General features: G+C 44.6%; 1 protein-coding gene across 3 annotated transcripts in view; it reads left to right on the top strand.

Moving 5' to 3' along the window:
• Positions 1–26,810, top strand: part of LOC116506537 (phosphatidylinositol 3-kinase catalytic subunit type 3) — a 90,313-nt gene extending 63,503 nt beyond the window's left edge. The window contains exons 15-17 of one of the 3 annotated variants that reach the window (XR_004255042.1): positions 18,036–18,161; positions 26,194–26,268; positions 26,628–26,810. Coding sequence is in view for 1 of the 3 variants with exons in the window: in XM_032214329.1 (XP_032070220.1) it covers positions 18,036–18,161; positions 26,194–26,208 (141 nt within the window). In the remaining 2 variants the exon portion in view is untranslated. Of the gene's footprint in view, positions 1–18,035; positions 18,162–26,193 lie in introns of all 3 variants that reach the window. The other 2 variants (XR_004255041.1, XM_032214329.1) reach the window with 2 other exon arrangements.
• Positions 26,811–27,123: the final 313 nt, after the last annotated feature.

The raw sequence follows: 27,123 nt of genomic DNA, 5'->3' as shown, positions 1-27,123 counted from the left end.
TGTCCAAGAATTTTACAAAACACGATAAGAAATTGCAGCTTCCTGCAATAACACCAGCGGAAATGCGCTATTCAGAACATCATATGTTTTAAGAAGGTGCTTGGTTGATACCTGGGACGCTGGCAGCAACCCGTATCAACCATCGGAGCCAGTCAATGGTATTTGCGACACATCTTTAAATGTTGACTTGACTGAGTTTCATGTTTAATGAATAAAGTAGATAATAATTCCAGAAAATGGCCCATCACTTCTAATATTATTGCTCGAGAAAAGCACATGGTCTCTGTGGTAATACCAGACTTGTCTCCCAAAGAGGTATTATTTTATTAAATCATTTTATTTCATCAATTCTGCTTAAATGGAATGGAAACATCGCAAGAGACCACAAAGCCGTTTGCAGTAAGTCTAACTGGACTCAAAGAAAAGGAATACTTGACTTTGCAACAACATCCGACCATCTGATTGAAATGAGATGATTCTCTGTTGAGGGGGAAAAAAAATGAAAAGAGATGTGTGTTGGTGCTTGGATTGATTTTCCCACCCACACCCCGCCCTCCTCAAAGCTTTAACAAGAAATCCATATATATTTTGAGAAACTCAAACAAGATAAAAATCCACTTTGCCTTGACCTGTAAAATTAAATTACCTGCTGGTGGCAGATGAAGTCCGCAGCTCGCTTTTTCAGCCATAAGATTGCTTTTACGGAAGAGGGCTGGTGGAAAACGTGCTGTGTTTCTAAGGGAAAGGGAAAGGTTTCCCTGTCTGGTCGTGTCAGACTGTAGGGGGCGCTGCTAATCTCTGTTGGCCGCTGCTCATCTCTGTCTGACTCTAGGGGGCGCTGCTAATCTCTAGAGGGTGCTACTCATCTCCCGGGGGCACTCCTGATCTCTAGGGGGCGCTGCTAATTTTTAGAGGGTGCTACTTATCTCTAGAGGGTGCTATGCATCTCTAGGGGGCGCTGCTCATTTCTGTTGGCTGCTGCTCATTTCTGTTGGACTCTAGGGGGCACTGCTAATCTCTAGGGGGCGCTACTCATTTCATTTGACCGCTGTTCATCTCTGTCGTACTCTAGGGGATGCTACTCATTTCTGTTAACCACTGCGGATCTCTGTCGGACTCTAGGGGCACTCTTAATCTCTAAGTGGCTCTGTTCATCTCTAAGGGAAGGTGCTCATCTCTGTTGCCCACTAGGGGGTGCTGCTCATCTCTGTCAGACTCTAGGGTGCACTGTTCATCTCTGTTGACCACTGCTCATCTTTGTCGGACACTAGGGGGCGCTGCCCATCTCTGTTTCTTGGCCGATGGAGCCAGCGTTGTCCAAAGATAACTTCTGTGGCCATGTGGCGAGCATGGCTACACACCAAAGCCACACGGAACACTGTGACCTTCCCACCAAAGTGGTACCTATTGATCTACTCGCATTTGCATGGATGAGAGTTGGCTGCCAGGCGTCCGAGTTTGATCCCGCGACCATGGGGATGCCGCGGCAGTCGTAGGTGTGAACGATGGTTGTGGGTCACTTTTTTCAGTGCCTTTGTTGTGACTTTGAGCAGCCGCTGAATGAACTGTTGTAACTCGAGGTCTACTTGTACTTTGCTGAAAGCGAAAGTGAATATCAAAGTAGTGAGGCAGAATGTGTTGGCTCGGCATGAGAAGGGACGATTAACTCTCCCTTTCTCCTCCGACCAACCCCCGTTGTCAATCAGTTAATGTCCAATTAAAAGTTTTCAGGTTGTTTAGGAAATGGGCCTTTTGTTTGTGCTTTCTCCATCTCTGCATTCATTTGAGACAGAGAGACGTATACCCCCTGTTGGGCTTTGATCTTGAGCTTGTATTCTGATTGGTTGTCAGACTCCCATGGGGCCATTCAGGGGCAACTCTGTAGGTCGTCCTGAGTCCCCGGCTTGGTTGACTCTTGCTGGGTGATGATGTAATTAAAGGGCTTTGGGATTCTTACTATGGCTCTGCCTGACGGAGGTAGATCTTTGTTGTGTAGAATAGACTGGCTCAGGCCTTAATCAGAGGTGGTATTCAGCCGGTTCGTACTGGTTCGTGCAAACCGCTGGCGGCCATTTCTCTGAGGTCCCCACTGGCCTTAATGGATCATTGACAAAGGTGGGGGGGGTGAGTTTCTGCCTCCCTTTTAGGGGAAATATTCTGCGCTTTTAATATTTCCGAAAATATCTCATTTTCCTAGGAGAGGGTTGGGTGCTACCTTCCTACAAATGGAAGGGGGAGGGAAGGAGGGAAGGAACGAACGAACGAACGAAAAATAAAATGGAGGGAAGGAGGGAGGGAGTGGAGGAAGGAAGGAAGGAAAAATAATAAAATTGAGGGAGGGAGGGAAGGAAGGAAGGAAGGAAGGAAGGAAAATAATAAAATGGAGGGAGGGAGAGGGGGAAGGAAGGAAGGAAGGAAAATAATAAAATGGAGGGAGGGAGAGGGGGAGGGAGGGAGGGAAGGAAGGAAGGAAGGAAAAATAATAAAATGGAGGGAGGGAGAGGGGGAGGGAGGGAGGGAAGGAAGGAAGGAAGGAAAAATAATAAAATGGAGGGAGGGAGAGGGGGAGGGAGGGAGGGAAGGAAGGAAGGAAGGAAAAATAATAAAATGGAGGGAGGGAGAGGGGGAGGGAGGGAGGGAGGGAAGGAAGGAAGGAAGGAAAAATAATAAAATGGAGGGAGGGAGAGGGGGAGGGAGGGAGGGAAGGAAGGAAGGAAGGAAGGAAAAATAATAAAATGGAGGGAGGGAGAGGGGGAGGGAGGGAGGGAAGGAAGGAAGGAAGGAAAAATAATAAAATGGAGGGAGGGAGAGGGGGAGGGAAGGAAGGAAGGAAGGAAGGAAGGAAGGAAGGAAGGAAGGAAGGAAGGAAAAATAATAAAACAGAGGGAGGGAGGGAGGGAAGGAAGAAAGGAAAGGATTTCTTTATAATTATTTGCTGTGAGGGGAACATTATCATACCTAACCATAAGAGCACATATTAAACTTAATGTTAATACCACTTTCTGTGAAGACAGTTTACGAGGTGCACTCTGAATGCTTTTAATGAAGACTACAGTTGCTATAGTGATCCAAGACAGAGAAATATTTTGGTCGACAATTTCCCCCGTAATGCTTAAATATCAGTGGGTGCAAATTGGTTTATTTAAATGACAAAAGGGATTGGCAGAAGGAAATGAACGCTTTTATATTTCAGACATTTGATATCAAACCTCAGCTTTAAACACCCGCAGAAGGAAGCACAGTGCATAAATTTGCACTCTTGTTTCTGTGTTTGTTCTGAATCGGTGCAACTACAGAACGAAAACTCTTTTTTAAAAAATCCCTGGAGGTGCCAAGGTTACGGGGGAGGATTCAGAAAACAACTAGGTCTAAATTTACTTGATTTCACAGGTACGGCATAGTTTAAACTTTTCCAAAGATAATGTATGTGAGAGAAGTCGTGTTCCTGTGGGGTTTTTTTGCAAATCTGCAGCTCATCCAGTGCTAAAAAACACATTTTTTTCTTCCATCTTCAATCCAGTTGCTGGCTCCACTTCCCACAGCTTTGAGCATCTGTGTACATATCTGAAGAATAAAACTCAGTTGGTTAAATTGGCACAGTTAATTCACTGGATTTTATCCGATCAGATACATTTTTGTATGGTTGGAAGAAAAGGCCCTCTTTTAAAACTTCCAATGAATAGAATAAGAATCGGAATAGGAATCAGAATAGGAATCGGAATAGGAATCGGAATAGGAATCGGAATAGGAATCGGAATAGGAATCAGAATAGGAATCAGAATACGAATAGGAATCGGAATTGGAATAGGAATAGGAATAGGAATAGGAAGAGTAGAGTAGAATGGGATGGGTGGGATGGTATAGAATAGAATAGAATAGAATAGAATAGAATAGAATAGAATAGAATAGAATAAATAGAATAGAATAGAATAGAATAGAAGAGTTCGAAGAGACCTTAAAGGTCTTCTAGTCCAACCCCCTGCTTAGGCAGGAAATCCTACACCACTTCAGATGGTGTAGGATTTCCTGCCAACATCATCTTAAAGATTTCCAGAGTTGGGGCATTCACAACTTCTGGTGGCAAGTTGTTCCACTGATCAATTGGAAATTTCTCCTTAATTCCAAGTTGCTTCTCTCCTTGATTAGTTTCCACCCATCGCTTTTTGTCCTGCCCTCAGGTGTTTTGGAGAATAGTTTGACTCCCTCTTCTTTGTGGCAACTCCTGAGATATTGGAACATTGCTATCATGTCTCTCCTAGTCCTTCTTTTCATTAGATTAGACATACCTCAATTCCTGCAACCATTCTTCATATGTTTTAGTCTCTAGTCCCCTAATCATCTTTGTTGCTCTTCTCTGCACTTTTTCTAGAGTCTCCACATCTTTTCTACATATTGGAAAGAGAACTTGTGATTAACTTTTGTTAAAAGGAAGTTCTGGGTTTGAATCCACAAATGGATATCTAAAGAATTCACAGGGCGAGTTGCTTGGAGCAGAGGCAGAGTTTATTTCGACAGCATAATGTTCAGTACAGGTAGTCCTCGACTTACGACCACAATTGACTCCCAAACTATCGTTGCTAAGTGATACATATTTTAGGTGAATTTTGCCCCCATTTTATGACGTGTCTTGCCACAGCCGTTAAGTGTATCACTGCTGTTGCTAAGTGAGTAATACGGTTGTTAAGTGAATCCGTTTTTCCCCATTGACTTTGCATGCCAGAGGGTCACAAATGGTGAACACATCACCCAAGGACACTGGGACCGTCATAAATATGAATCAGTGGCCAAGTGTCTGAATTTTGATCGTGTGAGAGGCCGCAATGCTTGTTAAGTGTGAAAAAACGGTTATAAGTCACTTTTTTCAGTGCTAAACAAAATGTTGTAAATCAAGGACTGCCTGTACAGCAATTGATGGTTGCAATGAAATTACAGATTTTGAAGTACGGGTTAGTTTTATAAGAAAACCTCCCCTTTGATTCCTTCCTCTATAAGAATTATTAGAAACTGCAATTATCTGGATGGCCAAAAGGGGGCACACCTTGGCAAGGCCCTCTGCTGACCTTAGGAGGTTTTCCCATCCGTCATATCAATTGACTCCCTACTTAATTAACGTTATTAGCATGTTAGATACGGCAAGCACACAGGAGAAGGGACCTTGGAGGTCTTCTAGTCCAACCTTTGGCTCAAGTGAGAGACCCTATACTAGTGATGGTGGACCTTTTTTCTCTTGGGTGCCCAAAGCGCGTGGCAACACCCGTAATCCAATGCCACCCCCCGCAGGCCCCACCTCCCCACACATGTGTGCTCGACCCCTCCCCCACACGCTCCCGGTCCCCCTGTGCATGCGCGACCTCCGTTTTGGTGATAGCAGTCCTCCCTGAAGCCTCCTGGAATCAAAAATGGGGCAGGTCAGGAGGTGCCACATCCCCCCCACTAGACACGCATGTACGCCCAACTCCCACCCCCACGCGCTTCTCCCAGTAGAGACCCCAAAATCAGGTGGCCAGTGGGAGGCGCATGCGCAGTGGAACTGACCTGGGCGCCCGCAGAGGTGGCTCCATGTGGCCACTGGGGCAACCCTATACCATACTGGACCAATGGCTGTCCAGTCTCCTCTTAAAAACCTCCAGTGATGAAGCATCCAGGACTTCTGGAGGCAAGCAGTTCCACAGGTTAATTGTCCTCACGGTTAGGAAGTTTCTCCTTAATCCCAGGTTGCTTGTCTCCTTGATTAGTTTCCATCTATTGCTTCTTGTCTGGTGCTTTGGACAATAGGCTGACCCCCTCTTCCTTGTGGCGGCCCCTCAAATACTGGAAGTCAGTTATCATGTCATATGCAACATATTGCTGGCTCCTACTTAAGTGATGGTTTCCCCAGGATATCTAGATCCCTCTCACAGTTACTACTGTCGAGCCAGCTAATGCCTCTTCTATACAATGCACTTGTTTTTATTTTCTGCCTAACTGCAGGACAAAACCTTTTCTCACCACTGTGAGAGGACTACAACTCACAATCTCCTGGTGATTGGCCCCAAGTCACCCAGTCAGATTTCATGCCTAGGGTGGGAATAGAACTCACAATCCCCTGGTGATTGGTCCAAAGTCACCAAGCTAGCTTTTATGCCTGGGGTGGGACTAGAACTCACAGTCTCCTGGTGATTGGTGCAAAGTTACCAAGCTAGCTTTCATGCCTAGGGCAGGACTAGAATTCACAGTCTCCTGGTGATTGGCCCCAAGTCACCCTGTCAGATTACATCCCTAGGGTGGGACTAGAATTCACAGTCTCCTGGTGATTGGTCCAAAGTCACCCAGTCAGATTTCATGCCTAGGGTGGGACTAGAACTCACAATCTCCTGGTGATTGGTGCAAAGTCACCCAGCCAGCTTTCATGCGTAGGGTGGGACTAGAACTCACAATCTCCTGGTAATTGGTCCAAAGTCATCCAGCTAGCTTTCATGCCTGGGATGGGACTAGAACTCACTGTTGCCTGCTGATTGGTCCAAAATCACCCAGCTACCTTTCATGCCTAGGGGCGGACTCAGTGATGGTATTCAAAAAGTTTTGCTACTTGTTCAGTGGGCGTGGCTAGGTATGGGTGTGACCTGAGTGGGTGTGGCCAATGTGATATCACTCACGCCCACTCAGTCACATTCAACCTCCCCCCCACTAGCCACACTCACAGAAAAGATAGGGGGGTTTTTTAGTTTTTTTCCCCCCCTATCTACCCTCACTCTCCCTTCGCTAGTCATCCCCGTTTCCCTACTTCCTCTCCCACCACCACCCCTTTTTTTTTGCTTACCTTCCGCGCAGGCTGGTCCAGTCCGGAAGGCAATAAACCGGTGTGAACCGGCTGAGTACCACCTCTGGCGGGACTAGGACTCACCATCTCCTACTGATTGGCCCAAAACCACACAGCCAGTTTCATGCCTAGGGCAGGAGTAGAACTCACTGGCTCCTGGTGATTGGCCCAAAGTTACCCAGCCTGCTTTCGTGCCTCGGGCAGAGCTAGAACTCTCCGTCGCCTGCTGATTGGTCCAAAGTCACCCAGTCAGCTTTCATGCCTAGGGCGGGACTAGAACTCACAGTCTCCTAGTGATTGGCCCAAAATCACCCAGCCAGTTCATGCCTAGGGCGGGACTAGAACTCACCAGTTCCTTGAGATTGGTCCAAAGTCACCCAGCCAGTTTTCATGCCTCGGGCGGAGCTAGAACTCACCATCTCCTGGTGATTGCCCCAAAGACACCTAGCTGGCTTTCGTGCCTAATACGGCAGGACATGAAATCACAACTTCCTTCTTTCTCGCCTGCTGACCTACCCACTAGACCAGTGATGGGCAACCTTTTTGGCGTGGTGTGTCAAAAATCGGCAAAAAATCGAGCATAACTCGCGTTGTGTGTCACTTCGACAAAAACATAATTTTGCGCAATTTATAGTTTAAACTACAAAAATGTATAATTGCAATATATAATTGTATTTAATAAACCAAAAACAAATTGTTTAACATACCTGCTTAGTAACTTCTTTGTTCATCAGTCGATTTCGTATGTTGCCCTTGATATTATTGAACTTGTTTGGGGTGCCGTGAACCAGGGCTGTGGAGTCGGCTGCTTCCAGCTCCACGTCCTCATCAACATGCCGCTCCAGCCCGCCCCTGCTATGAATATTCCTAGTGACGCGAGGGCGAAGAATATGAATATTCATAGCGGGGGCGGGCCGGAGCGGCATGTTGATGAGGACGTGGAGATGGAAGCAGCAGACTCCACAGCCCTGCCGTGAACTGAGATAAGTGAGGGGGAGGGCGAATTCTTTAACTAACCAGGAGTAGACTCTCTGTGCCGGCCTGACTGGAGAGAGGCGCGCACTGTTCCCGCGCTCCTCTCCTGCGGGTCCTCCCTCGCCGCGCTGAAGACGTGTGTGGCAACGGCACGCACGCCTTACCAGCAGCCCCTGCGCTCAGAAAGGGGCGGCGGCGATACAGTAAGTGAGTGTGGGCGGGGGAGATCACACGTCCCGCCCCCCCCGTTCCTCCAGCACAGATTCTTTCGCATGAAATCCTGTGCGTGTCACTCCAAATGGCTACGCGTGTCAGCACTGACACGCGTGTCATAGGTTCGCCATCACTGCACTAGACCAAACACTCTCTCTCTCTCTATATATATATCTATAATTATATATATATTATATATATATATATATATATATATAAGTATATAAATTTATATTATATATATACTATATATATTCCTATATATATATTATCTATATATATATATATATATATATATATATATATATATATATATATATATATATATAATTATATATATATATATAATTATATGTATAATTATATGTATAATTTAGCTTATCCAAGAAAGGGACAGCTGAGATATTTGCAATAATTGATCTTCCAGGTAAGGCCTCGGAGCAGGGAAACTTTACCCAGCCTCTTTCTTTTTTTTTTTTTTCTCTTTGTTTCTTCAATTTCTTTCTTTCTCCTTTTTTAACCTAGCCGATCTGTCTCGTAGTTCAGCTTGCGTCTTCCATAGCAAGCATGACCTTTTAATAAGAAAGCATCTTGGGATCAATGAGGCATGTGCGGCAGACAAAAGAAACGCCGAGGCTGCCTGCTTCAGCTAATTCTGATGGTCCCAATCTTTTTTTCTCTTGCAGCAAGAGGGCACTGCCGCTTCGTCTCCAAATCGGTAGAGTACAGATGATAAGGAAACGGCATTTGCTTTTTCTGCCTACCCAATAATGCCGGAGTTTTGCGTCTTTTAACTCTTGAGGTTCCCCAGCACCTTAGAAAAGAGCCCCCCCCCCGCTCTGGCCTCAGCTTCCCCAGCAGCACGAAGCCAAGCCCTCATCCCAATAAACCCCCTTTTATTTAACTTACAGTTAGCTAGTTAGCAGTTAGACTTATATACCGCTTCATAGGGCTTTCAGCCCTCTCTAAGCGGTATACAGAGTCAGCATATTGTCCCCAACAACAATCCGGGTCCTCATTTTACCCACCTCGGAAGGATGGAAGGCTGAGTCAACCCTGAACCGGTGAGATTTGAACAGCCGAACTGCAGAATTGCAGTCAGCTGAAGTAGCCTGCAGTGCTGCATTTAACCACTGCGCCACCTCGGCTCTCTACTGCAAAGTCTTTCCTCTCCCACCATCTTTCAAGATAGTTCACAATTACCATCCTTTATCAGGCTTGGAGAGTGGCCGGGCCGATATCTTTCAGATGCCCACAATACTTGGCAAGAATGCATGCAGGAATGAACTAATTGTCTCCTGCAAACTCCACTCCCCTTTCGCTCCTCTTTTATTCTCTATGGGAGGGGCCATTCACCGTCCACCTGTGGCCTTACTCCCAAGTCGACCCCTGTTCTTTAACGGTTCCCTTTGTCTGGCAACTCTGTGAATGCACACACAGGGAACAGGCTTCAGCTGTTCTTCTGCCTCCGTGATGTCTGACTTTGAAGGTAGCTGATAACTGGCATACGGCCCTGGCCCCCTCTCTGCCTCCGACTCAGAGCCCTCATCTGAGCCTCCCCCATACTTCAGGACTGGCCCATGTTCCTCCCCAACCTCCTCACTGTCCGAATATGCTGCCAGCTCTGCTGGCCGCTGGCGGGCCACAACACCATCGTTCAAATTCAGCCATATCAAAAGGAACTCAGTGAATATGGCAGTGACAGAGCCAAGGTGGCGCAGTGGTTAAATGCAGCACTGCAGGCTACTGCTAGATCAGCAGGTCAGCGGTTCAAATCTCACCGGCTCAGGGTTGACTCAGCCTTCCATCCTTCCGAGGTGGGTAAAATGAGGACCCAGATTGTTGGGGGCAATATGCTGACTCTCTGTAAACCGCTTAGAGAGGCCTGAAAGGCCTATGAAGCGGTATATAAGTCTACTGCTATTGCTATTGCTTTTCCCTTGATTTTGTAGGCACTAATGTAATTTATTTCTCCATCTTAATTATTGAACAGTGGAGAGGAGAAGGCAAAGAGAAAATTGTAACTTAGCTCTCGCTGTTCCCTCCTTGCCTCCTTCATCATCTCGGAGAGTGGTGTTTTTCAGAGATAAGGGAAAACTACAACTAGTCCTTGGCTTAATACTACAAACGTGAGTTTTGCCTCCTTTCTTGCCACACTGTTAAGTTAATCACTGCAGTCTGTAAGTTAGTTCGGTGACTCTGGTTTCCCCATTGACTTTACAGAGTTGGAAGGGACCTTGTAGGTCATCCAATCCAACCTCCTGCCCAAGGAGACTCTGTGCCATTTCTGACAGGTGGTGCCAAGTAACACTCCCAACGAAAGAAGAATTCTGAGGCTTAAGTTTCCTCAAGGTTCCATTTTATTAGAGATGTTCATATTGGCACATCTGGGAAAACCCGAATCTGAAAGCTTCCAGGTTTTTCCCCACCCAAAAGAAAGTCCAAGTCTCTGCCCAGCACCCACATGTCCATCCCATGGCCCAATCAATGCACCGTCCCAACTGGAGATGCCTCCCAGTTACACCACACCAGGTGAAGGGCAGGATGTCCTTGACTTCTCTCAGAAAGGAATGTTATTTTGACTATATATCTCCCTTAGGATTCCCCCCTCCCATTTTCCCACAGCATTAAATGTGGCCGGCCAGAAGGCCCAATGGAAAAGAATGCCTTCCAGGCCTGACGCTATGCATCGGAACAAGTCGTGACTTCTCTAGGAAGTGTTTCATGCAAGTATCACCACCAGGATCTGTCACCCAGTTATCGTTTTAGCAACAGGTCCTGTAGCTTTCAGAATGATTGACTAATAATGAGCTGTGTGCATGAAATATCCGGTTGAGGAGGTATTTATAAAATAAATACCGAGCTGGGGATGGGATGCGATTTCTTTCTCTCTCTCTCTCTCTCTCTCTCTCTCTCTCTCTCTCTCTCTCTCTCTCTCTCTCTCCTCTCTCTCTCTCTTCTCCTCTCTCTCTCTCTTCTCTCTCTCTCTCTCTTCTCTCTCTCTCTCTCTCTCTCTCTCTCTTCTCTCTCTCTTCTCTCTCTCTCTCTCTCTCTTCTCTCTCTCTCTCTCTCTCTTCTCTCTCTCTCTCTCTCTTCTCTCTCTCTTCTCTCTCTCTTCTCTCTCTCTTCTCTCTCTCTCTCTCTTTCTCGTGTGTGTGTGTTTGTGTGTGTGTGTGTGTGTAAAACGCTCCAAAGCTGTGACATACGGTCATTAAACATTGATACCAAATTGCCCCGAGGAGCTGAGGCAAGCATTGTTAGCTTCTGTCTGAGAAAAGAAAAAGAAAAAGAAAGCAGTTTATTCTGTAGGTTCTTAATCCATTATTCCCCTGGGGCAGATCATTGCTTTATGGGCAGTCGTATGTCTGAAACCACAAAGAGAGAGGGGGGGGAGGGAGGAAGGAAGAGCGAGGATATCTATTTTATCTATTCCTTCCTTTGTTCTTCCCTCCCTTCTCATTTCTCTCTCTCTTTCATCCATCCATCTATCTATCTATCTATCTATCTATCTATCTATCTATCTATCTATCTATCTATCTATCTATCTGCTCCCTGACTCAGACACCACCTGGTGGCCAACAGGCCTCTCTAGTCCCTGCTCTGACTCCGAACACCCCCCAGAGTCTTCCTCAGCCTCCAGGGCAGTCCCATCATGGTCATCTCTGTCAGATTCCACCAACAGCCCAGCCGGCCACTACTGGGCCACAACAATAGGATAGGATAGGATAGGATAGGATAGGATAGGATAGGATAGGATAGGATAGGATAGGATAGGATAGGATAGGATAGGATAGGATAGGATAGGATAGGATAGGATTGGATTAGATTAGATTAGATTAGATTAGATTGAAGGAAGGAAGGAAGGAAGGAAGGAAGGAAGGAAGGAAGGAAGGAAAGGATCAGATAAGATAGGATAGGATAGGAAGGAGAAAGAAAGAAAGAAAGAAAAAAGGAAAGAACGAAAGAAAGAAAGGAAGGAAGGAAGGAAGGAAAGAAAGAAAGAAAGAAAGAAAGAAAAGAAAGAAAGAAAGAAAGAAAGAATCAACCAGATAGGATAGGATAGATGGATGGATAGATGGATGGATGGATGGATAGAAGGAAGGATAGGATAGGATAGGATAGGATAGGATAGGATAGGATAGGATAGGATAGGATAGGATAGGGTAAGTAGTTAGATAAAAAGAGAGAGATAAGAAAGATGAGACAGAGATAAGAGAAATGCATAGATAGGAATGATACTTACTGGAGCTACCTTTTATCAGCTACCTTCACTGGTATTTATTAAGGTGGCATCTTTAATAGTAGTTAAAACCAGTCTTGGAATCAGTAATTCCAGTAACTGTGGATTGATAGCCACAAATGGAGTAGCAAGTTCAGTAGAAAGATGGTGAAAGGCTCATTTTGTTTAAATGCCCTGGAGAATCTCCGCTCGAGGAGGGAGCTGTATTATCTGGGATCTTCCAAGCTGTTGAGCAAAAATTGCAGTTCAGACTGACACTAATGGAAAGCATCCCAGGAAGTTGTGATGTGTATCAGTTTTAAAAGCTGCCTTTGCAGTTACTGAGTTTCCTAAGACCCGCTAAAGCCTCGGAAAATCACTTTCTACTTTCTGTATTATCTGATAGTAAGGTCCCACATGTTGTATCCTCTGTGAGTAGTTTGAATTTATCGAAATGGTGTTGCGTCCTTGCTTCACGTTACTCATGTGCCGCTCGATCTGCAGCTAAACTCACCTATCCTCCAATAAAACAGACGGTGTGCATAGATCTGGATTCTTTATTGGAAGAACAGGATAGGGTGAAACTGAGGAAAATAGGAATACATACAATGAGAACCAAATACAACATAGGCAGTGTTAGGTTACTGCTGAACGTAACAACATCAGAAGACGTCTCCGTGGTCATGTGGCCGGCATGAGTAAACGCCAAAGGCGCATGGAACACTGTTACCTTCCTACCAAAGGTGGTCCCTATTTTTCTACTTGCATTTTTTTTTATTTTTTTTTTCAAATTTAAAAAAAAAAAGATTTTACAAATATTTATCTCCCTCCCACACCCTCCCCACCTGAGCCCTTGTCTCCCCCCCCCCCCAACCTCGCCACCGCGACTTCCCAGAGCAAATGCAGGGTATAAATCTTTAACAATCATATTCTAAAATAAATTAAAATAACTTGGCTTCATCTTTCATTTGTGCTTTAACTCCTCTTTTGTTAAGCTAACTATAAACAAATTAAATCATTCCTTGCTTTTTTCAATCATAAGCTATCTGGAATTTTTTTAGTCCCGTATTTATTTTGAATATAGTCAATCCATCTTCTCCACTCCAGTTTATATTTCCCATCTGAATGATCCTTAAGATATGCTGATATTTTAGCCATCTCTGCTAAGTTTGTTTAGTGTCCATTCTTGAATAGTAGGCAAATCTTCCTTCTTCCAGTATTGCGCCACCAACAGTCTCGCTACCTTCCCATCAAAGGTGGTTCCTATTTTTCTACTTGCATTTTTTACATGCTTTCAAACTGCTAGGTTGGAAGAAGCTGGATCAAGTAGCAGGAGCTCACTCCATTACCCGGCGCTAGGGATTCGAACCGCCAAACTGCCGACCTTTCTGATCGACAAGCATCTTAGCCACTGAGCCACCCCGTCCCTTCTGCAGGAATCCAAGGCTGAAATTACCTACCTTGATTCTTTCCTAACTGTTTTATCCATCAGTCCTAAGAGGAAAAGTTGTGGCTGGAATCAAAAAGATTGAATTATCATTCTTTATGCCTGCGACCAATATTGGACCAATCACTTGTAATTTTCCATTTTCCTCTGAACTTCCACTTTAGTGTCTGGACTTACAAATGATCCCAAATCTATCCCTAATTAGATGCTATTGGAAAGATAATTGTAACAGCTTCTGTAGAAGCACTGCAGAAATTATATCTCAATTTCTTTATCTTCTTCTCCTTCTAAGACACTGTTTATTAGGAAGGCATTTATAATCTTAACGGCTATCTACATGAAGGTCTAGTTTTAATAGAAAGTCACACACACACACACATGCACAAAACCCCAAGCATGCAAAATACCATCTGTGAATTGTATAGTTGAATCGTGCCTTCTTCACTTGCTGTTTTATTTTAGATTTGTGCTAAAATGCTTCCACAAATGCCCAGGCCTGAAACAAAACCATCTGGGTATTTCTACGTAGAAAACAGAACTAGAAGGGACCTGGAGGTCTTCTAGTCCAACCCCCTGCTCAAGCAGGAGACTGCTAAAATATTCATGACCGGGAGAGACATAGGAACAAGGTCAGCCAATGAATAGGCATAGCAACTAAGTCAGGCAATGGGAGCTTAAACAGATCTGAGTCTGTGCAGAGAATTGAAACCGAAACTTAAGCAGTCTGCTGCTCTGAGAAGGAAACTAGCTGTCTGTCTGGACTTGTCTGCAAAATGAAACTAATTGCTTGTGTTTGCCTGTAGCTCTCCTACCTTGTATTTACTTGGAAGAACCACCTCTTGGTATTGTACATTGATTCATCTATTCTTAGGTATATAAAGAAGTTAATGAACCCACTGCATCAGTTATCTGTGTGTGCTCCTGATTTGATTTTTCTGCAACAAACTCTGATTGAGACCTTATACTATTTCAGACAAATGATTGTCCAGTCTCTTTTTGAAAACCTCCAGTGATGGAGCATCCACAGCTTCTGGAGGCAAGCTGTTCCACTGGTTAATTGTTCTCACTGTCAGGAATTTTCTCCTTAGTTCTTGGCTGTTTCTCTCCTTAATTAGTTTCCATCCATTGTTTCTTGTCGTGCCTTCTGATGCTTTGGAAAATAAGTTGACCCCCCTCTTCTTTGTGGCCAAACCCAAGTCCTGCAACCATTCTTCATATGTTTTTTTGTTTTTTTATTAATCTCCAGGCCTTTATTTGAGTTTGTCCTCTTTTCACTTTTTCCAAAATCTCAATATCTTTTTTGTAACGTAGTGACCAAAACTGGATGCACTATTCCAGGTGTGGCCTTACTAAGGCTTTATAAAGCTTGATTTTGATTCTGTGCCTCTGTTTATTCAACCAAGGATTGTGTTAGGTTTTTTTGGCTGCTGCCTCACATTGCTGGCTCATATTTAAGTGATTGTCCACTAAGACTCCAAGTGAGTCAAGCTATTCTCCAAAGCACCTGAGGGCAGGATAAAAAGCAATGGATGGAAACTAATCAAGGAAAGAAGCAACCTAGAACTAAGGAGAAATTTCCTGACAGTTAGAACAATTAATCAGTGGAACAGAAGTTGCCTCCAGAAATTGTGAATGCTCCAACACTGGATGTTTTTAAGAAGATGTCGGATAGCCATTTGTCTGAAATCGTATAGGGTTTCCTGCCTAGGCAGGGGGTTGGACTAGAAGACCTCCAGGGCCCCTTTCAATTCTGCTTCTCTTCTCCACCAAGATTTTACCTGCCTTGTAGGAGACTTTCTACCTGGAGCCTGCCCTTCTTCATCTTGATCTTACATTGACCCCCCCCCAAAGGAATAGTCTCTTCCCTTGCGCCAATTTCTTCCCTTCTTAATTGAATCGCATGTTAATTGCACATTTCCTTGAAGCAACAAAGGTTGCAACCAATTTAGCAGTACAAACGCACAACTGGGACTTTTCTTTACTTATTGTGTGCTACAAAGGCAATCAAAGCGGTGTGTGTATCTATGTGTCTGTGACACATACACTACAAACAGGTCATCCTCAGCTTAGAATGGTAATGGAGTCTGCCCATTATGGTTGTAAGGTGTGATGGTCATAAAGCAAGACACCCACCCAAGTTTACAACCCTACCTTTCTTTCATTTGTTTCTTCCTTGCCTCTCTTTTCCCTCCTTCCTCCCTCCCTCCCTGTCCTATATTCCTTCCTTCTTTCCTTCCTTTCCCCTTCTCTATCCCTCCCTCCCTTCCTTCCCCCTCTCTATCCCTCCCTCCCCCTCCCGCTTTCTTCCTGTTTTTATCATCCTGCTGTTAGCCTTTTTTGAAGTGTGGTTGTTGGCAGATATATCTATATCCATACATATATGCTTGTTTGTACACATATAGAAATGTCTCCCTTTATGGGGGTTTATGGGGATTTTAGGTTCACAATATTGGATTTGTGCTAGAATTCGTGACTCCATACTGACACAGTGAGGAAGATGAGTGTAATATTGAATTTTAGAGATGGGGGGGAGGATATAGATAGATAGACATAGATATGGATGGATGGATGGATGGATGGATGGATGGATGGATGGATGGATAGATAGATAGATAGATAGATAGATAGATAGATAGATAGATAGATAGATAGATAGATAGATAGATAGATAGATAGATATAGATGATAGATAGATGATAGATAGATAGATAGATAGATAGATGATAGATAGATAGATAGATAGATAGATAGATAGATAGATAGATAGATAGATATAGATATAGATATAGATATAGATAGATAGATAGATAGAGAGATAGAGATAGATGATAGATGATAGATGATAGATAGATAGATAGATAGATAGATAGATAGATAGATAGATAGATAGATAGATAGAGATGATAGATAGATTATAGATAGATAGATAGATAGATAGATAGATAGATAGATAGATATGATATGATATGATAGATAGAAAGATAGAGATAGGGATAGAGATAGATAGATTAGATAGATAGATAGATAGATAGATAGATAGATAGATAGATAGATAGATAGATAGATAGATAGATAGATAGATAGATAGATAGATAGATAGATAGATACCCTGTTTCCCGTAAAATAAGACCTCCCCGGATAATAAGCCCAATCGGGATTTTGAGCACATGCACTAAACTAAGCCCTCCCTGAAAATATTGCAACGCAGCAGCACTTCAGTGACCACGTTCAAAAATAATATAACCTCCGCAAAAATAAGGTCAAGCGCTTATTTTGGGAGTCAAAAGAAAATAAGACCCTGTCTTATTTTCAGGGAAACACAGTAGGTAGGTAGGTAGGTAGATAGATAGGTAGATAGGTAGATAGGTAGATAGGTATGTAGGTAGCAGGGGTGGGTTCCTGCCAGTTCTAACCTCTTCTATAGAAGAGGTTCCACAAATCTACAGTGCTGTTTAGAACCAGTTCCAGCTCCCTCCCACCGCCCGTCCGCACATCATCAAAATGAAGATCGAGAGGAGGATTTCTGGGAGTTGAAGTCCCCAAGTCTTAAAGCTGTCAAGTTTGAACACCCCTGGTTTTTTTTTTCTAAAGGGTTAGGGGTGCAAGGGTCTTGTAACTTGACAGCTTTAAGACTTGCGTGCTTCAAATGCCAGAGTTTCTGAGCCAACCAATTTGGTTGCTAAGCAAGAGCGTTGTTAAGTGAGTTTCACCACATTTTACAAGTTGGCCATGCCCACCCAGTCACATGACTGCCAAGCCACTCCCACTCGGTCACATGGCTGGGAAGCCACCCCCCCACCCAGTCACATGGCCAGCAAGCCACTCCCACAAAGCAGGCCACACCTACAGAAGAGGTTCTAAAAAAAATTGAAACCCACCACTGGTAGGTAGGTAGGTAGGTAGGTAGGGGGCAGGCAGGCAGGCAGGCAGGCAGGCAGAGATGATAGAAGGTAGGTAGGTAGGTAGGTAGGTAGGTAGGTAGGTAGGTAGCAGGCAGGCAGGCAGGCAGGCAGGCAGGCAGGCAGACAGACAGACAGACAGACAGACAGATGAAGAGATATTTGTAACTCAGAAGTCATAGGGTGTCCTTGTTGCCTTTGAGCTTGCTCGTTTTCTTGTGGACGGTCCATCCATTATCCAATTAGGAAATGTATTTTTAGCACTGATGGTGTTACCTAATTGGGTAATGAAACATGTACAAGAAAACAACCTAACCTCAGACAACACCAAGGACAAATAAGGGAAGGATAAAAAGAAAGGGTGAGAGGGAGGGAGGGAGAGAGAGATTAAAATGTTCTGCTTATTTTGTAGAGACGGCCATAAAATCCAGAGTCATTTTTGTGGGTCCCCTTCATTCTCTCTCTCTCGCTCGCTGTCTGCAGGTTCAGGACAAGTTCCGTCTCGATCTCTCTGACGAGGAAGCCGTCCACTACATGCAGAGCTTGATCGACGAAAGTGTCCATGCTCTCTTTGCGGCGATGGTGGAACAGATCCACAAGTTTGCTCAGGTAAGAACTCCTCCAAGGTTCTCCTGAAACCAGACCGAGAAGCTCATCTAACAGAGTTAGGGATTGCCCTCTTAAGAAGGTGACCCTGTTCTCCCATGAGAATAGCAGTTAGACTTATATACCGCTTCATAGAGCTTTCAGCCCTCTCTAAGCGGTTTACAGAGTCAGCATATTGCCCCCAACAACAATCCGGGTCCTCATTTCACCCACCTCGGAAGGATGGAAGGCTGAGTCAACCTTTGAGCCAGTGAGATTTGAACAGCCGAACTGCAGAACTGCAGTCAGCTGAAGTGGCCTGCAGTGCTGCCTTTAACCAATGCTCCACCTCGACTCCTAAGCTGAGAAGTAGGGATGGCCAATCCCCAGATCAGATGTAGACCTCCAACCTTTGAGAGGAAGTCTTTCCGGGGTAACGATACTGGAATTCAGCGTCAAAGTGGTTTAATAGTCATTGGGGCACTACCCGTCCCCTCAAAATTAGGAGTGAATAGGAATGGGAGACCTTCTGGGATGTCCCCCCCTTGTGTTTTTTTGCCTCGTGCGATTGCCAAGCCTTATAGCACGTATGTGCTTAGCCATTCCCAACTCTAAGGGGTGGGGCTCATCTCCATTTCAAAGCCGAAGAGCCAGCGCTGTCCGAAGACGTCTCCGTGGTCATGTGGCCGGCATGACTAAACACCGAAGGCGAACGGAATGCTGTTCCCTTCCCACCAAAGGTGGTTCCTGGTTTTCTACCTGCATTTTTTTACGTGCTTTCGAACTGCTAACTTGGCAGAAGCTGGGACAAGTAACGGGAGCGAACTCCCGTTACGCGGCGCTAGGGATTCGAACCACTGAACTGCCGACCTTTCTGATTGACAAGCTCAGCATCTTAGCCTGTGTGTGTGTGTGTGTTTGTGTATGTGTGTGTTTCAGCATAACTCTGGAACCTCTCGAGCAATTTCAACAAACTTGATACACAGATGACTTACTCTCTAGAACAAATACTGTGGGGGGGTGGGTGGAAGACACCCCTAAAACCCCTCGGTATGTATGTTCTGTTATTATTCAGCCTGTTGTGCCTTAAAATGGCTTCTACCGTACTGCCGTAAAATGGTTTCTACTGTGCAGCGCAGTGGAGTTGCCATGGTAACAGCTTCACACTACTCCATAAGGGGGCTCCCTCTGGTAAGGGGGAAAATCCAACATTAGAAATTACGTTTGTTCCAGACATTTTCAACAATGTCAGACTTCAATAAAGAAGTTGAATGCAAAAATTAGAGATGAGGTACAGATTGTGGAAAGTACAAGGGTAACCTCCAGCTCTCTTTTATGTGTGAGTCTATTAAAGCACAGCCCTTATTTATTTATATGCCACCTTTATTCTTTTTATAAATTATTCACGGTAGTGAACATATCCAACACAACTTCCTCCTCCTGTTCTCGCCACAACAACAACCCTCTGAGGTGAGTTAGGGCTGTGAGAAAGGGGCTGGGTGGTCTCCTGTTGATTGGTCCAAAGTCACCCAGCTGGCTATCATGGCTAAGGCAGGACTAGAACTCACAGTCTCCTGGTGATTGGTCCAAAGTCACCCAGCTGGCTGTCATGGCTAAGGCAGGACTAGAACTCACAGTCTCCTGGTGATTGATCCAAAGTCACCCAGCTGTCTGTCATGGGTAGGACAGGACTAGAACTCACAGTCTCCTGGTGATTGGTACAAATTCACCCAGTTGGCTTTCATGGCTGAGGCAGGACTAGAATTCACAGTCTCCTGATGATTGGTTCAAAGTCACCCAGCTGATTTTCATGGCTAAGGCAGGACTAGAACTCACTGTCTCCTGACGATTGGTCCGAATTCACCCAGTTGGCTTTCATGCCTAAGGCAGGACTAGAACTCCCAATCTCCTGGTGATTAGTCCAAAGTCACCCATCTGTCTGTCATGTGTAGGGCCGGACTAGAACTCACTGTCTCCTGATGATTAATCCAAAGTCACCCAGCTGCCTTTCATAGCTAAGATAGCACTAGAACTCAAAGTCTCCCGGTAATTGACCAAATGTCACCCAGCTGGCTTCCATGCCTAAGGCAGAACTATAACTCCCAATCTCCCAGAAACAAAATAAAGCTATTTCTTCTTATTCTGCTGTTCTACCAAGGCTCAGAGACCTTTCATAGCATTTATTTACATCTTTTCAGAGAGTTGTTGAGGCCATCTGCATGTCTATCTGTGACCTCAACGTCCCTCTAAAAGGATGCAAATGACCAGCTGTCTGCAAGAAGTATAAATCCTTCTACTCCTCACCATCCAAGTCAGAGCTGAAGAAGCTTCTTGGATGAGAAGCGAAACATCTTTAAAGAAGACACAAATAAATCTCCGAGTGGCCTCAACGACCCTCTAAAAGGATGAAAATGACCAGCTGTCTGCAAGGAGTATAAATCCTTCTATTCCTCACCATCCAAGTCAGAGCTGAAGAAGCTTCTTGGATGAGAAGTGAAACGTCTTTAAAGAAGACACAAATAAATCTCCAAGTGGCCTCAACGACCCTCTAAAAGGATGCAAATGACCAGCTGTCTGCAAGGAGTATAAATCCTTCTATTCCTCACCATCCAAGTCAGAGCTGAAGAAGCTTCTTGGATGAGAAGCGAAACATCTTTAAAGAAGACACAAATAAATCTCCGAGTGGCCTCAACGACCCTCTAAAAGGATGCAAATGGCCAGCTGTCTGCAAGGAGTATAAATCCTTCCATTCCCCACCATCCAGTCAGAGCTGAAGAAGCTTCTTGGATGAGAAGCGAAACGTCTTTAAAGAAGACATAAATAAATCTCCAAGTGGCCTCAACGACCCTCTAAAAGGATGCAAATGGCCAGCTGTCTGCAAGGAGTATAAATCCTTCCATTCCCCACCATCCAGTCAGAGCTGAAGAAGCTTCTTGGATGAGAAGCGAAACGTCTTTAAAGAAGACACAAATAAATCTCCAAGTGGCCTCAATGACCCTCTAAAAGGATGCAAATGACCAGCTGTCTGCAAGGAGTATAAATCCTTCATTTCCCCACCATCCAAGTCAGAGCTGAAGAAGCTTCTTGGATGAGAAGCGAAACATCTTCAAAAGAAAAGACCAGAAAGCCCAGTTGCCTCTTGACCTTTGGGACAACCGTGTCCTGGAGGACTTGAGAATCTTCACAGACATTTTCCAAAGTGTTATTCTTGGTTCTGCCTGGCAAGATTCTTCTTCTTTTAATTAGAAGAAGAATCAATTGGTGCTTTAATTCCTGTGCAAAGTGACTCATGAAGTCGACAGTTTCTACAAGAACAGATACTTATTAAAACCTCTTTATCGGAGCCAGCGTAACCAACTGTCCTGCCAATTTTTTTTTTCGCCCTACAGTTTATGAGTCTCTCTTCCTTCCCATTCCAATCACTAACAGCTCTAAGTAAATCTATAGGATTCCTGAATCTGATTTCAAGTTTAATTAACTGGAAAACGTCACTGGAAGCCGCACACTTGTTACTGGTGTTTTTCTAATCCTGTATTATGAGCAGCACACCAATTCTTGACAGTTTCCTATTGGCTCCAAGGTAATGCCAAAGGTGTTCTGACTGAGGCTTCCCAAGAGCATGAAGCAGACTCTTTGCCCCCACAAAAACCTCCTTTTATTAATTGACTGTGAATTCTGCTCATTCCCATCCAGCAAAGTCTTTCAAGGGAGGATTTACAGTCACAGACCTTATCTGGCTTGGAGAGCTGACAGGCCGAGATCTGCAAAACTTGGCAAGGAGTCTCGGAGAGTCACGAACCAATTAAGCGAACTAATTGTCTCCTGCAAACTCCACTCCCCTTTCGCTCCTCTTTTAGTTCCTCTGGGCGGGGCCATTCACGTCCACCTGTGGCTTTACTCCCAAGTTAACCCCTGTTCTTTAGCTGTTCCCTTCGTCTGGCAACGCTGTGCATGCGTGCACTGGGAACAGGCTCCAGCTGTTCTTCTGCCCCACTGATCTCCGATGGCAGCTGATAACTGTCAGGCAGCCCTGGCCCCCTCTTGCCTCTGATGCAGAGCCCTCCTCAGAGCCTTCCCCAGACTCCAGGAATGGCCCATGTTCCTCCCCAACCTCCTCACTGTCCGAATCCGCTGCCAGCTCTGCTGGTTGTTGGTAGGCCATAACAAATGGTGCTTTTTTTTTCAAGAGGCAACTGGACTTTCTGGTTTTTCTTTGAAGACATTTCACTTCTCATCCAAGAAGCTTCTTCAGCTCTGACTTGGATGGTGGTAAATGGAAGCATTTATACTCCTTGCTGGTCATTTGCATCTTTTTGGAGGGACGTTGAGGCCACCTGGAGGTTTATCTGTGTCCTCAGGGTCACCTGAGTGGTGAAAATGGGTGTGGAGCCTTCTTGAAACTGTTGAAAGGACTGGGTTGTAGGCTGGAGATAGACAATGTCGTATCCTTTCCCCTCTGTTGCCGGAGGGCTGTTCAATTTTTTTAATACGATAGCTCAATGACTCTCTAAAACAATGTGCATGACTATGCCCTTGTCCCAAATCATTGGCCATTGTTTTAACCTATGGCACAAAATTTATGTGCCGCCCATTTTGGGAGCTTGTAGGAGGTGAGCTGGTAGGTGGGGTTAAACGTGTCATCGGTTTGGAATCATTGTGCAGCCGCAAGAGACCCAAATCCAGGCCCCTATGAATTCTGTTGACCCTTACAAAGTGGCCGCTCAGCTGTGATCATTACTTGACCACATTCTGATGTATTGGGTCTCTTTCAGGTTTCCCCTTTCCTCTATATATTCAAAACACACACACACACACACACACATTTAAAGGTTCCCCTTGCACATATGTGCTAGTCGTTCCCGACTCTAGGGGGTAGTGCTCATCTGCGTTTCAAAGCCGAAGATGAACAAGCTCAGCGTCTTAGCCGCTGAGCCACCACGTCCTGTGTGTGTGTGTGTGTGTGTGTGTGTGTGTGTGTGTGAGAGAGAGAGAGAGAGAGAGAGAGAGAGAGAGAGAGAGGAGATAGATAGGAGGAGAGGAGGAGATAGAGAGATAGAGAGAGAGATAGATAGAGAGAGATGTATGGGTGGCTCAAGCAATAGATATTGTTTGAGAATGGACACCGTGGCTGAGTGGCTAAGATGCTGAGCTTGTCGATCAGAAAGGTCGGCTGTTTGGCGGTTCGAATCCCTAGCGCTGCGTAACGGAGCGAGCTCCCGTCACTTGTCCCAGCTTCTGCCAACCTAGTAGTTCGAAAGCACGTAAAAAATGCAAGTAGAAAAGTAGGGACCACCTTTGGTGGGAAGGTAACAGCGTTCCGTGCGCTTTCGGCATTCAGACATGCCGGCCATATGACCACGGAGACGTCTTCGGACAGTGCTGGCTCTTCGGCTTTGAAACAGAGATGAGCACTGCCCCCTAGAGTCAGGAACAACTAGCTTGTATGTGTGAAGGGAACCTTTACCTTTACCTTATTATTTGAGAGCAGGCAAAAGAATTTTATTTTTAATGGAGGCCAGTGTGCTCACAGTAAAAAATGACAATATAGATTCTCTTCTACTCTGCTCTGTTCTGTTCTACCAACCCTACCTATTCTATCAACTCACCCTACCCTATCATCTTATCTTATCCCATCCCATCCCACCTTACCTTACCTTCAGTAATACATTCTCTGGTGCTTTGAATTCAACAAATGAGTCGAGGTGGCGCAGTGGTTAGAGTGCAGTACTGCAGGCCACTTCAGCCGACTTCTAACTGCAGTTCGGCGGTTCAAATCTCACCGGCTCAAAGGTTGACTCAGCCTTCCATCCTTCCGAGGTGGGTGAAATGAGGACCCGGATTGTTGGGGGCGATATGCTGACTCTGTAAACCGCTTAGAGAGGGCTGAAAGCCCTATGAAGCGGTATATAAGTCTAACTGCTATTGCTATTGCTATTGCTATCTATCTATCTATCTATCATCTATCGATCTAATCATATCTATCTATCTATCTATCTATCTATCTATCCATCCATCTATCTATCTATCTATCTATCTTAGATAAGAGCCGAGGTGGCGCAATGGTTAGGGTGCAGTACTGCAGGCCACTTCAGCTGACTGCTAACTGCAGTTCAGCGGTTCAAATCTCACTGGCTCAAAGTTGACTCAGCCTTCCATCCTTCAGAGGTGCGTGAAATGAGGACCCAGACTGTGGGGGCGATATGCTAACTCTGTAAACCGCTTAGAGAGGGCTGAAAGCCCTATGAAGCGGTATATAAGTCTAACTGCTATTGCTATTGCTATCTATCTATCTATCTATCATCTATCGATCTAATCATATCTATCTATCTATCTATCCATCCATCTATCTATCTATCTATCTATCTATCTATCTATCTTAGATAAGAGCCGAGGTGGCACAATGGTTAGGGTGCAGTACTGCAGGCCACTTCAGCTGACTGCTAACTGCAGTTCAGCGGTTCAAATCTCACTGGCTCAAAGTTGACTCAGCCTTCCATCCTTCAGAGGTGCGTGAAAAGAGGACCCAGACTGTGGGGGCGATATGCTAACTCTGTAAACCGCTTAGAGAGGGCTGAAAGCCCTATGAAGCGGTATATAAGTCTAACTGCTATTGCTATTGCTCCTGGTTCTTTTCACCTGACATGAACCCTAAATTAGTGCTACCATAGATAAGGGCCAAAGGAATTACAGGAGGCTGGTCTTGGGTCTCCTGTGGCCATGCTTGGATTCCAGATTGATGGCACATTTAACTCCGCCCGCTCGTCTCCTACAGAGCTCTTCTGAATCGCTTACCAAACTCCATTGCTGTACCGTCAAAATAGCTGGAAACCCCATTTACCATTCAAACAGGATAAGTTACCAATAAGTGTGATAAATGATCAGTGGGCCCCATCAATTACCAATAAGTGTCTCGATGCGAGAAACACGAAAACTGTGGCTTTGAGTTTGAAACGGGCTTCGCGCAACTTTGAAAAAAAAAGGAGAAAAATCAATCTGGTGCCTCTTTCCTCAAATTTGGAGGGTTGGGTGGGAGGGACGGGTAGAGACAGTCCTTTACTTCCCTTCAGAAAGCTAAATATCCCCCAGGCCATCGAAAGGTTGCCCAGCCTTTTATGCTGCCTTGTAAAAATTCCTCCAAGATAATTTCATGCAAAGCACTCTCAAAACAGCTATTTTAGCGTTAAGTATTATGCCTCTGTATCCCTTTGAGCACACTTAGTTTCAATATTTTTTTTTCATCTCTCTGTTCTTGGTTCTTTGCCAGCTAAATGTTAACTCGTTCCTTCCTTCTCTTCCCTACTTTGTTAGGCTCATAAAGCTTGCAAGATATAATACAGGGAAAGGAAATATTAAATATATAAGCATATATCCAAAAGCCAGATATAATGGCTGTGGAGACTCTAGAAAGAGTGCAGAGAAGCGCAACAAAGATGATTAGGGGACGGGAGGCTGAAACATAAGATGAACGGTTTCAGGAACTGGGCATGGCTAGTTTAATGAAAAGAAGGACTAGGGGAGACATGATAACAGTGTTCCAATATCTCAGGGGTTGCCCGAAAGAAGAGGGAGTCAAACTATTATCCAAAGCACCTGAAGGCAGGACAAGAAGTAATGGTTGGAAACTAATCAAGGAGAGAAGCAACTTAGAACTAAGGAGAAATTTCCTGACAGTTAGAACAATTAATTAGTGTGGAACAATTTCCCTTCAGAAGTTGTGAATGCTCCAATTCTGGAAGTTTTTAAGAAGATGTTGGATAACCATTTGTCTGAAGTGATGCAGGGTTTCCTGCCTAAGCAGGGGGACTAGAAGACCTCCAAGGTCCCTTCCCACTCTGTTATTCTAAATTCTAACCTCTTCTTTAAAACCTCCAATATTCAGAAGTTCCAGAGGTTTGAAAGCATTGAGTCTAGTTCCTAGTTTAGCCCAGGATACTCAAGCTGAAATCCCACTGTTAAAAGTAAAAAATAAAATAAAAAATAGATATAATAGAGAATATATATATTTTTAAAAAAAAAGAGTGTTCCTTAATATTTTCTTTCTCTTTCCTTCACTCAGTACTGGAGAAAATGAGAACCTCATCCCTTCTGAAGGCCAGAATTCACATCCAGCTGCTTCCTGAAACTGGTGAAGGTAACATCGGGACAAGGATGATCATTTTTCTATCTTGGATAATGAATTTATCAAGAATTGCCATTCCAAACTAGGACAGGGGTGTATGTTACTCATCCTCGGTTTGGAAAACAAGGCAATGCTGTCCAGAATCACAATGAGAAGAAGGAAATAGACGCCGGCTGGTTTTTGAAGGACATCTGTGCACTTATTACTGTGGTCCCTCTACAAGAACACAACTACGGAGGGACACGGGCAGCCAAAGCTTATGAACTTGGAACTGAAGTTTGGAGTTATTTCTTGTCCAAGCTTCAGTGGAACCTCCCTTTTAGAGTAGGTCAGTCCTTACAAATTCCTTTTTTTTTTTTTTTAGAAAAAAGGGGGCACAACAAACTCTCATCAGATCTGAACTTTAGAACCAAGCGAAGTCTTCAAAAGAGATCGGCGACGGACTTCAAACGCTTGACGGAAAGAGAGCGAAGGTTTTCACTTCCCGTACAACAACATAATGTATGTTGACTGTATATGCCAAATCTAATAAAACGACTTTGGTGCAATCTTAAGTTCTCTTTATTTAAGCTTCTTCAGTTTTCTTCCTTCTGCTGTCGGCACCCTTAGATATAAGAATCTATTTAAAGATTTATTTCTAGCAGTTTCTGTTCCAGATTGACACACACAGAGAGAGACCCCTTCAGCTTGATATAATCTTCTTTTAATGATCCCATAATCCCTTGCAGGGTGGGGCCTGAGAAACTGAATGGAGCTGTTTACTGGCCGGATGCTGCTCCTGTTGCCAATGCAGAGTTCTATTCAGCAGATATATTCTCATTATGCCCGGAGAGAGAAATATCTGCCTTTACCTAGGATTGAACTCAC

This window comes from Thamnophis elegans, chromosome 3 (assembly GCF_009769535.1).
Source record: "Thamnophis elegans isolate rThaEle1 chromosome 3, rThaEle1.pri, whole genome shotgun sequence".
Lineage (NCBI taxonomy): Eukaryota > Metazoa > Chordata > Lepidosauria > Squamata > Colubridae > Thamnophis > Thamnophis elegans.
The sequence above is the reverse complement of the archived record's forward strand: the minus strand, read 5'-3'. Positions and strand labels throughout refer to the sequence as shown.